Here is a 16422-nt window from a genome sequence, read left to right on the forward strand (position 1 = left end):
CCTTTACTTGTCTCTGATGCTTCTTCCTAAAGATTTATGTAACCAAAATGTGTCATACATAAACAATTTATTTAAAGTAAATATATCAACCAATAAACCAATAACATAATATTAATAATAATAAATAATATATATAATAGTTGATTCAACATAAAAAAAATCTAGAAGTTCATATAAAGATGTTATGCTGCTCTTAAAATATATAATATGTTCATATGCGGTTTATAATTTATGTATCATGCTTTGTGGAGTTGTATCTTTCCCTGCAGCTTCATTTGAGTCTTTTTCGATTTCAGCAGCTTGTGTGGATGGAGTTAGAGGATTCTCTACCATGTGTTTTAAGACATCATTGATCGTCTCAGCGACCGTCTCGTTCTTTTGACTGTCAACAACTATTTGTTCTGGTATCTCAATAGCTGGTTATTGTGGAATTTCAATGACCAATTGTTCTGGTATCCCAACAATGGCCCTCCAACATCATATACTTTCCCTTCAGTTGCAGCAACAGGTTTTGAAATATGCAGATTAAATGTGGATTTTTCATCTTCTCGTGTTTTTTTTTTAGTTTCTAGTTGCGTGTCATCATCACCAACCAAAAATTCCTTTTCATGTGCTTAATTCTTTCTTGAGTTGTTAGTAGATTTTGGGTTGTATCCAATTCCTCTCGTGTGTCTATTTCCTTGTCGTCGAAGAGATTCATAGTTTTTTCCATGTCCATGAACTTGAAAGGTGAAGACTGGAGTCCTTGACTAGCAGTTTGGTCTTGACTATCAAATCTGATAACATCTGGCAAAGTTTCTTGTGTAGGTGGTTCAGTTGAAGATACCACTTAAACAAGTGTCGCATTCCTTGGTAATTTTGACTTAATGGGACTCTAGGCTCAGCTAATGATATATCGATGATAGGGCCACCTGACAATTCCACATGCACATCTTCTATGCATGTTGCAACGAGAAATCTCTTTAAAAATAATAAAACTCATAATCGAATCCTTCTCCAATCTGTCTTTTTGTTTCCGTAGTCTGTTTCAGGTCATTTAGCATTGCTTGAACATTCTCCAAACTTTTTACAGGACTATTCATACATTCCAGGTCTTAAATAATCTGTAACGTATCCTGGAACGCTTCTTCATACCTGTCCTTCTTCTCTTCCAGATTTATTGCAGGGAGAGTAAGTAGTTCTCCCCTTGTTCTTGGTTCTATAGGTTCGCAGAGTTCCAATTGTATTGCACTGTACTCATCTCTAAAGTTATTATGAAACTGCAACATGATTCATAACGCTCATCAGGGGATGTATAACAAATATCAACGTAAATGTAACAGATATGAATGACATAACCTGTGATGTAACAATTTTTAATAATGCATAACTGGTTATGCATTCACAATTTTAGTTGCATAAGATGTTATACGTTTTTTATTAAGGTGCATAACCTATTATCCATTCATATTTTTTCTTACATAACCTGCATAACACTTTTATAAAAAACTTCAAGGTTCATTACTGCAAAACAGACATAAACAAATACCTCTAAGCTTGGAATATGCTTGTTGTTCATTAATTTATCCATTGTTGCAAAGTCCCACCTTACAGCTCTTGGTGTAACATTAGGATTGACCTTGACAGTGTCGGATAGCTCAGCTAAATAAGAGTATTAAGCCAACCAAAGCTGGATAAGATTTTTTGTATATATGATTTACTGACAGAGATTGAGCAAGTGAAAAAATCTAACTTACAAGAAAGTATATGGTGCAACGACCGCAATTCCTGAGAAGAATATTGTCTTTTTTACATTCTTGATGTTGTCCATCAGGTGTTCATGAATTAGATCGGGGAAATATATAGATTTCATGGTTTCCAAATCCTTCACCAAACCAAAGTACGAGACGTACAAGGAGTCTCCCATTATTGTGTCTTGTATACTTCTATGAGAATATAAACAATTGAACAACTCTCTAACTAGTTTCATTTGAGTCATTTTAACTAGTTATGATAAAGATGAATAAGGTGGATATGAAAGTGCTCATATGGCTAACCATTGGTTAACTATTGTTGAACCAACTAAGTGTACACATTTAGGCACAGTTACCTTTATCTAAATGACGGCACATTTCATTTGTGCATAACAAGCTAAGTTCGATCTAACGGTTGAAATATATTATCTTGAATCTAATCAGGTTTTCATCTAACGGTGAATATTGAATGTTTTGTTACCAAGGTAACATTGATTGCAGACCCTAATTTGGAGACTATATAAAGGAGAACTCTAGCAACTGGGAAACCTAATCCTCACACCTTCTATGTGATACTAGTTGTGATTATAGTCGATTCTCCTTTAACCTTAGGTTTTTCACGAAACCCTGTAGGTTAACGACTTAAAGACTTCATTGGGATTGTGAAGCCAGACCCAACTATTTTCTCTGTAGTTGCGTGTTCTGATCTTGCTGTTTTCTATCGTGATTGAGTACTATCTTCTTTAAGATTTGATCGAGATTTATTCTCCGATAGGCAAGATTGAAAAGTGGTCACAAACATCTTCGTCTCATCGTTTGTGATTCCACAATATCTTGTTTCGTTAATCGATTAAGATTATTGTGAGGTGATTGATAACACTAGGCTTTTATTCGAGAATATAAGTCTGGTTTATCAATTGGTTCCTGTTCACCTTGATTTATCAAAAGACAGAACAAAAATCATAGGTATATTTGTGGTAGACATATTTATCTATACAATAGACTTTTTTGTGTGATACAGATTTGTTTATCAAGTCTTCGACTTTGGGTCGTAGCAACTTTTAGTTGTGGGTGAGATAAGCTAAGGGAATCAAGTGTGTAGATTCCTGCTTGGATTCAGAGACGTAAGGAGCGCAACTGTACCTTGATCAGTGTAAGATTGATTAGGTCTCAACTACATTCCAGTCTGAAGTTAACTTGGAGTAGGCTAGTGCCTGTAGCGGCTTAATACAGTGTGGTGTTCAAATCTGGACTAGGTCCCGGGGTTTTTCTGGAATTTTTTTGTTTAAGGACCTATTTAATTTATCGAAATACAACTTGCAAATCAAAGAGAGTAAGCTCCATGGAATATATTTGACTGGAATTACCGAGGTAAGTCAAACTTCCAGGAGAATTCCATGTTTCCTAACTATCAACATGAACTACCAGTGGATGAGAGTTCCATGTGATCTTTTAGTGTTTATGTCCCACAAAGTAATGATGTAGCAATCAGCTATACGATCCCTATTCTGACACACAACTTTTCCTCCAGAGATATGGTTCTAATTTTGCTCTGACTTATCTTAGACTGTATCAAGTTCTTTGAACTATATTTATGCAAGTTACAAAGTGAACTTCAACAGTTCACTTGTATACGGGACAATTAGACCAAGTCATAATTGTGCAACATAAAAGGAAGTTAAGACTTTTAAGCAACTTGTCACTTGATTTTTCCAGGACTTTATCTCTGATACAACAGAAGCATCACAAAACCTTTCGGTAAGGAAAATGATATAACATAGCTTGGTATTTATCTTATCTCCGTTTTATGCATCTTCATTCCCCTAAACAGAAGTTCCATGAATGCAGAATGGAGCCGCAAATAGAGCTGGTGGAAAGACGCGTATCCTTTTAGAGGAAAATGCAGTTTTAATTGCATTTAAGAAGTAGTAAGTAGTACTTGCATTAACCTTAAAATTGTTGTTAAACGGTAGTAGAATTCATTGTGTCTACATCTTTACAATTCAGTTGGACTCAGCAAACGACAAAAGGTATTATCTTATTTTTAAATTGAAAACCCAAATTTTCCAATCCATGTCTAAGTTTTAGATAAATAGTATATGATTGTCTATAGGTCGAAGTTTGGAAAACTGATTCTTGTGGAGTCTTTTCCACTCAAATACTTCCCCTTCAGATTCAGGTGGGGTTAAGTAATTTTAAAAAAAATCTAGCGCAGTCTTGGTAATTCACCTGTGTGTCTGTCTAGATAACCAACGTATTTGCGAAATAATTAACTTATATATAACAATTTGTGGTCACTGGTATGAATTTTGGTGGGTTGCAGGTTTAGAAAACGAGGAACTTTGATATCGATAACGCAAAGATTATATGGAAGAAGGGATATATTAATTGCTGACACTATTAATGAGGTATGCGTATCTTTAGAATGTGTGTGTTTATGTAGAAATAATACTTGAATGGAGGAAGGGATATGGTGCTGACATTATTAATGAAGTATATGCATCTCTGGAATGTGGGTGTTTTTATAGAAACAACGTGTTAATGATGCACATAGTTCACATCTCACACATTAGTAATTTTGTTTTTGTTAACTATTTCAGAGGTTTTTTAATCGAAAGATGTCAAATATTTTATGCATTTGCTCACATGGACATGAGTAAATAAAAAGTTATTGCACCGTCAACATTCGGGATCCATCATTATTGAATGTATGTAACCTTTAGTTACCCGTAGGTCGTAGTTATAGGGGATGTGTAACTCTTTTTCACATTAACTAGAAGGTGGTGTTGAACAAATGGATGTACTTATAGTTTTACATCAACTAAAATTTTAAGGTAAAATAATTTATTCTTTTTGAAGATCAGAATACCTCTGAATCAATGGATTTCATGGAACCCAGCAGTTTTAATATCATGCATGTGATTATTTTTGTATTAACATTCGGTGCAAGATATCAATCAACTTTCATGGACCAAAATTTCTATAAGTTGCTCTTGAAAGGTGATGCACTCAAAGGATAAGTAATTTAAAAATAACCTAGAGGAAAGTTTCTATAATCTAGAGGAGAAGTACTTGGCTGGGTATGAAAAAGTGGAAAAAACTGGAACTGAATGGGAAGTACTTGATGAAGAAAAGACCATCAACAAATCTTTATCATCTCTTGGAAATGTTTTTAATGCTCTTACTAATGGCAGTCCAGGAAAAACAAATCACATCCCTTATCGTGATTCATAACAGGCACAGTTTATAATTCCACAACATGTTCTCGTTGCACATGTCCAAAGTGTAATATTTACTATCAATGTTTCATGTGTATTTTCAGTAGAGCTCTTTTCAACGTGGTGAAAATCTACAGAGAGTATCGTTGTTAACGGAGTAGTGCATAACGTGATGTAATCATCTTTTCCTTTTTCATTGCAACTTCCGAAATAAAGACCCTTATGTACATATTATTCACTTAGGCACGCGTATGGAAACCACAAACCAAAATTCCATCACCTCCTTAATCAATCGTGTTGCACAAATTTACCGGAAGCACAAACCAATTTCTGTCGGAACTTAAAAAATTGTACCCAATTTTTTTTATGATACAGACTAGTATGCGTCACTAGTTAAATTGATAATACCCTTAAGGTGAGTTACCTGTCATAATTTATAGTACCTTCAAAAATAACGTACTCATTTAAATTTATACGACCATGTCATCGAGCTAACCAATTTATTTTATAGGAACGTCCGACACAAAATATGCACCGCTTTTCTTATTAACGTGAACTTCGCGGAAGAGAATATGCTCAACAAAGGATGACGATTACACAAGAATTTGCTCTTCATACAAACCCAACCTGTATCCCGTAACCTTTTTTTTTTTTGTTTTTTGAAAGATCCATAATGCAATTTGAAATTCCAAAAGTTAATCCAACCACAATAATGTTGGATCACATTGCATAAATTGTTTTTTTTTTGTAGGAACAAAGAGACAGTTTCATTCAATTGTACATAACAAAATAAACTACAAACCGAAGTGAATACCAATCTTTCCCACTAATAACAAAGTTATGAATATACAGGGGCAGGCACGCTGCTGAACTGAGATGGTAAATCAGTTCCACAAACTTTCATTCCAGCTGTTTGATCAGTACTTTGTCATCATCCTCGTTGTGAAATTGTACCTTGTAGCCCCTTGTTAGCTCATTAAACATCTTTTGAAGATCTTCAAAACTATTATGATTCTGTGCATTTGTCGATCGACAACATCTCCTTCATAAAATCAAAGAAGCCCTCGTCCTCTTCTTTTAATGGATCATATAATCCAATATCATACACTGATCTCTTCCTTTCATCTGACAAAACTGCATAAGCTTCTTGAATTTATTGAAACCTTTGCTTAGCTTCATTACCCATTGTTGAATTCCTTTCACTGCCCATTGTTGACTTCCTTAAGTTCCGTCTATCCGGATGCCATTTCAGAGCTAGTTTTATGTAAGCCTTACGTATTTTAGATTGTGATGCGTGTTTAGAAATTCCAGGGATCGCATAGTAACAATATCTTCCTCTTACTTGCTCCATTAGAGAATCTTCTTCACGAGAAAAAACTTTGTATCCCCTAACCTAACCATAGAACTGTAGCTAACTGACTAGGGAGGGTAGATTAGGTATGAATCGGAACAGGTGACTGAGTGGGTTTTACTGAGTTAAACTCGCACATGATTGTTAAGTTTTGAGCAAGTCTAATTATTTCTGCACCTTTTGCTGAAATAATGAATATTGCTGAGGTTCGTTCAAAAGAAAATTGCTGAAAATAAATGATGTGATCGTTTCGGGAAGTTAATGAAACTGCCCAAAACCGTTGAAAGAAAACTACATGGGTATTTGAATATTTATGCATCTTTTTAATAATTTTAAAAAATTACGAGTGCTACTGGATAGTGAAAATTACTTGGGCATGACGGTATGATTTCTTAGCCTAATTTTCCCGTACTTACTGTAGTCTGTAATAGGGTCGCGTGAGAAGCACGTAGATATTCCAAGCCCAATCGACTGAGTCGCCTCTTTTGTAGAATTGGTATCCTATGCACCGGGTGTGCGCATCTTAGCTTCACCATAAGTTTACTCTATTCTCTATCTATCAGTTTTCTCTTTTTCGTTCCTTCCTAAATATTTATTTCACAATTTTGGTGAATCCACTCTGTCGTTGCCCGCCACTTTTAGGGTTTGCTCTTGAAGATCGCATATCAACAGTGATTGGTACTAATTTTTCTTTGGCAACATTATTCCTTTAATTGCTTTCTTTTTTTATCAGTACTGCTTCATGTTTTTCTTATAAGTATCAATCCCTTTAGTTATTGGAAATTCAATCTGATGTTACTTTATTTTGATTCTGTCATATGATTTATGGTCCTTCCTCATCTTAATTAGGGTTTCTGATTATACAATATACTATAACCTAGTTCTGATAGAACCCTTTTCGGAGTGATGGTGTAATCAGTTTAATTTATTCCTAGAGAGTTGAAGATCAGTTGATAAATTTGTTTCTGACTAATCTGTGAGTGTTCCATTGTGTGGTTTTCTTTTAGCAGATTATTGGTCTGTGAAATCAGGAAAAATTATTCCTTTTATTTATTTTGTTTCTGTTTGATGTGTGGTGACGATCTATTTTCAGGGAGGATCCTGAGAAGCATTCAGAGCAGCGACAATGGTACGGAACAAACATTTTATCGTTTCCAGATTAGTTGGACTGTTCAGCTGAATCCCAATGCTTTGAATTGCATATAAATGAAAGATAGTATCTTTTAAGTTTTTTTCATATTTCAAATATATATGTATCTCAATGTTGCAGTTCAAAGAGTTTCTCTGACTCTACCTATATTAAGCTTTGAGTTCAGCTGAATCCCAATGCTGTGATTGCATATAATTGAAAGATGATATCTTTTAAGGTTTTTTCATATTTGAAAAATATACGTATCTCAATGTTGCAGTTCAATGAGTTTCTCTGACTCTACCTATATTAGGCTTTGAAATATGCAGGCCATGGACAAATAATTTTTTTACTTGCCTGGTCTAATCACAGCTTTTGTTTTTCTGCAGTTTTTTGAAGAATATGGATATCATGGAACATCGTTTGAGCAGACATATCGTTGCTACCCTGCATCTTTTATTGATAAGGTTTGTATCTGTAATACGGTTCTCTGTGAGTCAATACTTTTCAGTATTGTGTAGTAAGTGAATTGTTTTCTCATCTTCAACCCTCATTATTAGATCTAATTACATCTTTCTTTTTGACTCTGCAGCCTCAGCTGGAAAGCGGTGATAAAAGTATACTCTTCTTTACGGCTTTTGAGTTTTGAATAAATTGTTCTCTTCATGATATTGGCATCTTTGTCTATTCAAAGTAAATTTATATTCACCTATTGTCTTGCTGTTTGTTGTTTCAGTTATAATGCCGCCCTCGGCACTTGACCGCCTTGGTGAGAATTCTTGATTTTGTTGGTTGCTCGTCTCTATTTTACATAATCTCTTAACAAAAGTATTTTATGTGCAGCATCTCTTCATATTGATTATCCAATGTTGTTCGAGGTCCGAAATGCTGCAACGGAGCGGGTGTCACATTGTGGTGTGCTGGAATTCATTGCGGAAGAGGGGATGATCTACATGCCGTACTGGGTAAGTATCTCATAGTACTATTTCTCTTATCTATTCCATCCTTTTCCTTCCAGTTCAAGGAAAAAGAGTAAAGCCTTTCTCTATGGTCTGACTTGTATTATGTGTTTTGTTTCCCATATTTTCTCCCTCTAGATGATGCAAAACATGCTCCTAGAAGAGGGAGGTACTGTTCGGGTGAAAAATGTAACTCTTCCGAAGGGAACATATGTGAAACTGCAGCCACACACAAAGGATTTTTTGGATATATCCAACCCCAAAGCCATGTGAGTATCTGAATATGGTAGGCGTGCAATATTGCATAGAGTGGTGATAATGGTAGGAGAGGTATCCGAACTTTTCTCGTGTTTTTTTTCTCTCTACAGTTTGGAGACAACATTAAGGAACTTCTCCTGCTTAACCACTGGGGACAGTATAATGGTAGCCTACAACAATAAGAAATATTACATCGATATTGTGGAATCAAAACCTGCAAACGCCATTAGTATCATTGAAACGGATTGTGAGGTGGATTTTGCTCCTCCCCTTGATTATGTAGAGCCTGAAAGACCTTCTCCATCTGTTCCTTTAAGCAAAGCATCAGCATCAGCAGGTTTGTAGTTTGAATATCCGATCTTCTTTTCAGTATCATCCACTTCCTCAGCTTTAAAATTGCCATGGTGGATTTGCATTGTGTTGAAATGGTTTGACTATTCATGTGCCAAGTCTATTCACTTACAAAGCTCTTTTGGTGGAGATTCTTGTGGCCATGTCAGAAGTTGTTAATACCGTCATCATATATGGTTTGTTATGATACTCCAACCTGCTTCTTATCGGTGTTGTTGGAGAGTGTCCATACCTTAATTGGTCATACACGGTGAATGTACTTTTGATGATCTTGGTGATCCTTCCTCGTGGCATGACGTGCTACTTCTCAATCAATTTCCATGTGCTGCTTGAGCTCGACTGTCATGAATATATGGTTAAAAAGTTCAAATGCTAGTTATGTAGTTGATTAAGCATTCACTTTCAACATTCACCCCATTCTGTTTACATACTTGCAGTTCAAGAACCCCAAATCGAGGAAGAGCCAAAGTTCAAACCATTTACTGGTGGTGGAAGACGCTTAGATGGAAAACCTTTGAAGAACCCGCCTTCTCCAGTTTCTTCCAGCAGTGGTGCCAAAGACAAGCGACCAGAGCCAAGTGCTGCTGGTGTGCCAAATCCAGCGGCTTCGACATCACAGTCTACTTCTCGTCAGCCTCAAGGAAAGCTAGTGTTTGGTTCACATGCAAAACCAGCAGCTCCGAAAGAAACACCTAAGGTACAGTATTTCTGTCAATAGTGAGTGCAGCTTAATAATTAAGTAATAACAACTTCTTGCTGACTGTTACTTGTTGCTTCTTGTGCCCTGCAGGCCGCTGCTGCTGCTCCTGCAAAAGATGCAAAACAAGAGCAGCCTGAAAAGAAAGAAGACCCAAAGTTCCAAGCTTTTACAGGGAAGAAGTACTCATTGAAGGGTTGATCTAGTCCCACTGCGGGGTTTCAAACTTTAAGCTCTTGTTTTTTTTGTTCACCTCTTTCAGCTGGATCAAAATATAAGATGATGAAACATAGACTTTCTACTGTATCATTTGTATTATAAAAGTAGATTCTGAGTTGGTGATGATATCTTTCTTTTCTATGATGAATTTCGTACAGTTAAAAAAAATGAATGGCTCAATGGTTTTGAGTTCCAACTCCACACGGTTCACTTTTTTTTGGCAGTTTTTGGGTCTGTGTTCTTATAATTTGAACTGTTTCCCTTTTCTCATGGCGCACTATTAGAGGAAAGCTATGATGAGGGACCTCATCAGCTTTCCTTGGTCTATTTACTTGAAGACATTCTTCATTTCTTCTTATATTATATAGAATGAAGAAAAAAGTTATGTGCAGTTTGATCATCAAAAAATGTTCCATTCGCATGGTTTATGTCTTAGAAGTGCTTAGAAGTACTAACTTTTGGATACAAACCAAGTTCATACACAACTGCAGGGAACATTTGCCAACTACAGATACCAAAGAAAGGATCGAAGAATGGCAATCAACTTCATTTATCAGAAGAAACCACGGCTTTGAGTGCGTCTTTCACGTAAGGATATTTGAACGAGAAACCTAACTCCTTTGCTCTGACAGGTATAACCCTCTGCCCTTCTAATACCTGTTGCAGTGAAATGACGGTCAAATTACTGAGTACCAAAAATTATACGAGGAAGAAAAATTACTGAGTACCAAAAATTATACAAGGAACAAAAGACGTAAGAGAGTTGCTGAATACTTACAACGGAGGCACCTTCACCAAGGACTGCTTTAAGTGCAAACTCTGGTACAGGAAGCCACGAGGGGCGACCTAAGCTGTTCCCCAACTGTTCGCACATCTCGGTCAACCTAACCGGATTCGGTGCAGTTCCATTGATAACTCCTGATTGTATTATGAAGTTATAGGTTTCCTTAACATCTTTAAGTAGTCATTAGTCAAGTATAGCAAATAAAGTTTACCTTCATAAGATGGGTTTGATAAGGCTTCATAAATAAGGTTTACTATGTCATCCAAATGAATCCACGAAAACCTACACTAACATAGGAAGAAAGAAATCCCGTTGAGGAAAGGCTAGTAAAACTATGTCTACAACTCAGAGAAAATGAGAAAAACAAGTATATATGCACTAATGACATATAGTATTTCTTTTGGCACCGGAGTACATACCACTGTTTCCCGGTGCCTATAGGACCACCAGCAAACATCATGAAGAGAGGAATCATTTTTGCTGCATTCGGTAAAATAGGTAATATTATGAACATCTAATAATCGATTGAGAATTGCTGGAAGATCCGCTTCATAAAGCTGAGGCCAGAGAAAGGACAACATATGTACCTAAAGCGCCACCATCTTTTCCTAGAACAACGCCAATACGAATAAGTGCTACTCTGACATCTTTATTTACTTTGAGAGCCCTTCCTTCCCATTCTTTGCAAACCTGTACAATATTTGATCCATAGAAGATAGAAAGACAGTAAGGTTCTGTTATGAAGCTTTGGTTTAACCATATTAAAAAGAAGTCGAGAAATGACAATTCACCCGAGCCAAGTAGTCATTCCCTGGGGGACTTCTCTCGTCAAATACTTGAGTCTCACTGCTGCCTGCGTGTAATCCAAAAGTGGTAGAAGTTAATGGAAACCCATTGTAAGGAATTCCCCAAGGTCTATGAGATGCATACTAATCTAAGTTTTTGCAAATTTGCACCCCTCGTTTTCCTATTGTAAGGAATTCCCCAAGGTTCTGTTATGAAGCTTTAATTTAACTATATTAAATAGTGATGACGGTTTTCTACTAACCATAATAACCAACAGCAGTTGCACTGACCAAAACTTTAGGTCGGACATCATTTTGTGAGTTGTTTATCAGATCTACAACCTTCAAAAATTAGTGGGAGCAAGTAAACAAACAACCCATAAAAAGATGAAGCACCGAAAGTTGGTGATAGAAATTCAAAAATGAAGGATTTTTTGACCTTTGATGTGACATTTATCCGGCTTTGCATTATCTCCTTCTTAATCTGCAATATGGGGAAAAACTCATGCTCCTTGTAATATTAAGCTATAATCAACAAGAGAAAATAAGGTTGTAATGACCATCATACTAACCTCACTAGACCATCTTGTGCTCACAGGCGTTCCAGCTAAATTGACAACTGCAGTTGAACCTCGAATGCAATCCTTCCACTCCGGTTCCTCCGCAATTACAATTCCAGGAAACTCCCTAACTTCAATATACATAAGGGATCTCAGCAACAAATACAGGAGAATAAGGGTAAGTTAACAAAAACTCTTTGTTCGTTCTTAGTTAGAGGGCGTGTAAAAGATTAAGTGAATAATAAGGTTAACATGTATCTGCTAGCTAGTGACTGCAAGAAACAGAAAATTTCTACAAACAAATCTAGAGTAAGTCCTTTCTAAAAAATAAATAAAAAGTCTTAGCATTGTTTCGAAATGAAGTAGTTAGATTTGAGTTTCATTTTATGTACCAAAAATAAAAGATAACCCACTAAAAGTGGTTCATTACCTTCTTACCAGGAAAAACTAATTGAGCTTTTGATTTCGATCTTGTCAACACTCGGACACGATGATTTTCTGCAAAAGATAACACAGGATAAATTGGTGGTAGTAAATATACTACTACGTACAAGAAAGTGAAAGGCTGTTAGACAAATAAAAACTACAAATCTCCAATTGATTGGGGTGAGTAGCATGTCTCAACTTTCAAGTTTTATGAATACTATTAAGTCCTGTTATTTGGCTAAGGTCCTAAACATGCCGATAAGGCAAGTTGGCAGGCTCGTTATGCAGGATAAATATAAATATTATTTTCAAATACCAAAAAATATTTAAGTGAGCAGCGAGAAATCTTAATAACCTTGATGCAGCCTTTGCACCAATCTTTTACCAATAAAACCTGTAGCTCCAGTAATTGAAACAGTCATTTGATTTCCCTGCTCAACGAGAATAATAGTTAATTTAAAAATATTCTTTTGAGGTTTTTCAATCTCAATGGACAATTCTTGGAAAGGGAAACATTTCTCAATGGACAATTCTTGAAAAGGTGGAGGAAATTAAAATTACCTTCTGAGGTTGATTAGTAGAGCCATTGCCATTGTTGTTACTGTTGGTGGCGAGAGACAAAACCTTGATCGCTCTCTTGGGTTGGCAAATCTGAAATGTACAGAGTAAGTAATTTAACCAGAACTTAGGAATGGAAAAACAATAAGATAAGGATAAGATAGTTAACCGACTCTGACTGAGGTTGGGTGTACTGAATTGGATGATATAGAGTTGGACCAAGATATAGAAGCGAGAGAAGTAGTAGTGGAAGAAGCTCCTCTGCAGCAAAGTTCCATTGCCATGTTCGGGTAGTTAATGATTTCGAACTGTTTTTCGCTATTGAAGAAAAATGAAATTCCTTAGAAAAACAAAGGAACAAAGCAAGAAAAGAAACGGATATGGTTGGTAAGTGCTTAGTTTCGTGTTTGTTTTGAAGCCACAGATAACACACAAAAAGCCCGGACCATGATCAAGGGGTGTTCTAGTTATCAAAAGTAATTTGAGCGGGAAATCTTCATTTTACCCAGCTGTAGAAATCTCTTCTTCTCAGGCACGGATAAACAGAAGAAAGATTTTTTTTTATTGAAAACTTCACTTATCCCGTTATCTGTATGTTACACCACACTGTACAGGTGCCCCAGATTCCAATCCTGTTATTCAATTGCTTGCCGATTGAAGGTCAATAATTACAACAGTTAGTTGCTACAGGCTGTAAAGAAGAGTGCTAACTAAAGAAGAGTGCTAACCAAAGAAGTTGATGTTTCTAAAGAACCATCTTTTGTGTTAAAGTGAAATCCAAATTCTAAGAACGAGGATAAAAGAAATTTGATCAGAAATTTTGGGTTCAAATAGTCAGATAATGCAGATGAGTTCCGCAAACAAGTTTCAAATCTACCATTCTCCCAAGAAGCAACCAAAATAAATAAATAAAAAACTTGTCCTCTGTCAAAGTTTCTCGTAGAGGATTTTGATTCCAACTCGACAAGATTTCGCAACAACACGTCTAGAAAGAAAACCCAATTGACAGCACAGTAGAACATCTTATTTATTGCTCAGAGTTGGAAGCTGGCTTAGTCATTGTCTTCTCGTCCATAGTTGTAGACTATCTCGATCTGCAACAATAACAAAATATCAACCATATTGAACACATACAAAAGACACCATATAATTTCATTTGCGAATGTAGAAATCAAGTTCAACGTGCATTAGCTAAGATACAAACTGATGCACAATTGAACCTTGGTTAAAACAGATTAGGCAGATGAGGTATTTCGCCTCATTGTTAATGATGATTAAGGCAGAGAATGTGATTTTTGTTGACAAAAAACTGATGAAAGAAATGCATAAGCTCTTAATCAAGTAGATCTAGCTTCACAAGCAGATATAAGAGAACAAACAACAAATCAACTATCATATATAAATATAAGAGCATTTAAACATTTCTGACAAGAAATTGAAGTGCTTAAACATACCCCGGTAGGTGGTGCTGGGTTTCGCGTAAATTTAGAACCACCAGGGGCCCATGGAACTGCACCACGAAATGAAAAAATTAGAGTGAAATTTCAAGTCATCGTTCAAATAATTCATATGATATACTAAAGCTTAATTTTCACGAAGTTGTGCAGTTTTTCCCAGGCTGGCATCCCTTGCCACATCTTGTGTTGACATGGCAGTGGCGCACAACCGAAGACACCGAGATATCTTGGACCAATCATTTTTCAAGAGGATGGTTAGGGATCCTCAATTCATTATATGAGATATCAGCTTGTCTTGTCAACAGTTGCTTTCCTCTTATTCCTCACCTACTTTCTACCTATCTTCCATTCCACAATCTAATATACTTTTCAGCAGTCAGTCAGTCACGCATAAATTAACAGAAGGAGAATATATACCACGTGTTTCAAAGTCAACCTTTCAACACATAACGAAAATATAGAAGCAACAAGCTGCTTAGGAAATATAAATGAGTGACTTTATTAAAAGGAATAAGGATACATAAATAGAACCAAACAACGAAGAAAACTATCTAGAGTAAGTATATTGCATAAACATACAGCTACATCCACTAAACTTACCGATGTAGGGATCAGGGTGTCGAAACTTGTTGTAATGTGCTTCACCCGTTGAGATCATTCTGTCGATTGTGTCAGGATCTTCCTGTAAAAACCAAAAAATTAAATAAACTAAATACCAGAAAAAATAAATAAACTTCAATGTCCCCTTGACTAAACACCAGAACAATTGCAACTATACCAAAACATTATCCAAACTAACTTATTAAATCCATCATTATGCAAGAAAATAGTAACTCTTCCACAGGGTTACACAAACCTACATATCAACAATAACCTCAACAGTTCACCTGCATATTCTTCTACAAGGATAGATACACCCACATATCAATAATAACCGCAAAATTCACCCGCTCTACGAAGATTAACTTTTTATTGAAACAGACAAGTAAGTCTATCAAAAAAGACAAGGATAAACATCGATACTAATCCTCCAATTTACTGTACTTGTGTATAGCTTAATCAAGCATGATATTAGGAAAATACCCTGAATACCTAATTACACAGCTAAGTAAATTGACCAATATGTAAGAAATCAACATTGATAACGTACCACATTTTTGTTGGCTTCAAACCTTTCTCTCAGCTCCGATGCCTACAAATAAACACAAAATCCAATCAATTCTTACACAAAAAAAAAACTGTGCCTAAATTGGGGAGAAACCTAGATAACATTAACGAGAAGATGAAACAAATCTCCGCAACATTGATTCAGGTTACAGCGATAGTTTTCGAGATTCGTAAATTTATGAAAAAGGTCAGCATTGATAAGCATAATGAAACCCCAAATCTGATTCAGGAGTAATTAGGGCAAAAAAAAAATTATTCGATTGGAATGAAATGTAAGAGATCAGAAAATGGGGGTTTAGAAATGATTACTTACATCTTGATAGAAAAGATGACGATGAACAGCCCAATTTAAACAATCTTTGAGGGCTCTTCTGTATAGAATCCTCACTCGCTCCTTCTGAGCTGCTCTTCTCGTTGCGTATGTCAAACTCATTTTTCCCCTCTCTCTCCTCTCTCTCTCTCCCCGCTATATAAACAGCCAGACGAACTTATGCACGTAAACTACCGTCTACCAAATATACCTAACAAAGTTAGAAATGTAGAATGGTTTTAACTATTTGCCACCCATATTTTTTCTATTTGCCACCCACCTTAATTACCACCCCCATTAATCCTATTTACCATCCACATATTTTATAATATATCATCAATGCTTATACAACAGGTGTGTATTCTGTGTCACGGGACGGCTAAGATACATTTGCTTTTTTAACTAGCGGCCATGATCTCTCCTCTCCTCCCGGTGTAATATGGTATTTACGAATCCAATG

At 36.0% G+C, this 16422-nt stretch overlaps 3 protein-coding genes across 4 annotated transcripts; 1 reads left to right on the forward strand and 2 right to left on the reverse strand.

Moving 5' to 3' along the window:
- The first annotated feature begins 6831 nt into the window (after positions 1-6831).
- On the forward strand, positions 6832-10083 carry LOC113349784 (ubiquitin recognition factor in ER-associated degradation protein 1-like). Of its 2 annotated transcripts, none has more exons than XM_026593811.1 (10): positions 6832-6980; positions 7396-7431; positions 7821-7898; positions 8024-8048; positions 8168-8200; positions 8275-8396; positions 8529-8659; positions 8759-8984; positions 9432-9696; positions 9790-10083. In XM_026593811.1, exons 2-9 carry the CDS (start codon positions 7429-7431, stop codon positions 9693-9695), a joined length of 882 nt encoding a protein of 293 aa, XP_026449596.1. In that variant the 5' UTR covers positions 6832-6980; positions 7396-7428; the 3' UTR covers position 9696; positions 9790-10083. The 2 variants fall into 2 exon arrangements, with proteins under 2 accessions (XP_026449596.1, XP_026449595.1); XM_026593810.1 differs by having other exon boundaries at positions 6834-6980; positions 8759-8985; positions 9437-9696.
- A 202-nt stretch (positions 10084-10285) lies between these two features.
- Positions 10286-13644, reverse strand: LOC113349783 (epimerase family protein SDR39U1 homolog, chloroplastic-like). The gene is made up of 13 exons (XM_026593809.1): positions 13202-13644; positions 13032-13121; positions 12826-12901; positions 12483-12542; positions 12057-12175; positions 11924-11968; positions 11748-11826; positions 11491-11552; positions 11287-11389; positions 11119-11179; positions 10911-10981; positions 10694-10833; positions 10286-10572 (listed from the first exon to the last, which is right to left on the reverse strand). Exons 1-13 carry the CDS (start codon positions 13310-13312, stop codon positions 10462-10464), a joined length of 1128 nt encoding a protein of 375 aa, XP_026449594.1. The 5' UTR covers positions 13313-13644; the 3' UTR covers positions 10286-10461.
- A 166-nt stretch (positions 13645-13810) lies between these two features.
- Positions 13811-16140, reverse strand: LOC113349785 (NADH dehydrogenase [ubiquinone] 1 beta subcomplex subunit 9-like). The gene is made up of 5 exons (XM_026593812.1): positions 15966-16140; positions 15636-15677; positions 15086-15167; positions 14483-14538; positions 13811-14122 (listed from the first exon to the last, which is right to left on the reverse strand). Exons 1-5 carry the CDS (start codon positions 16083-16085, stop codon positions 14081-14083), a joined length of 342 nt encoding a protein of 113 aa, XP_026449597.1. The 5' UTR covers positions 16086-16140; the 3' UTR covers positions 13811-14080.
- Positions 16141-16422: the final 282 nt, after the last annotated feature.

Source organism: Papaver somniferum, chromosome 2 (assembly GCF_003573695.1).
Source record: "Papaver somniferum cultivar HN1 chromosome 2, ASM357369v1, whole genome shotgun sequence".
In the NCBI taxonomy this organism is placed as follows: domain Eukaryota; kingdom Viridiplantae; phylum Streptophyta; class Magnoliopsida; order Ranunculales; family Papaveraceae; genus Papaver; species Papaver somniferum.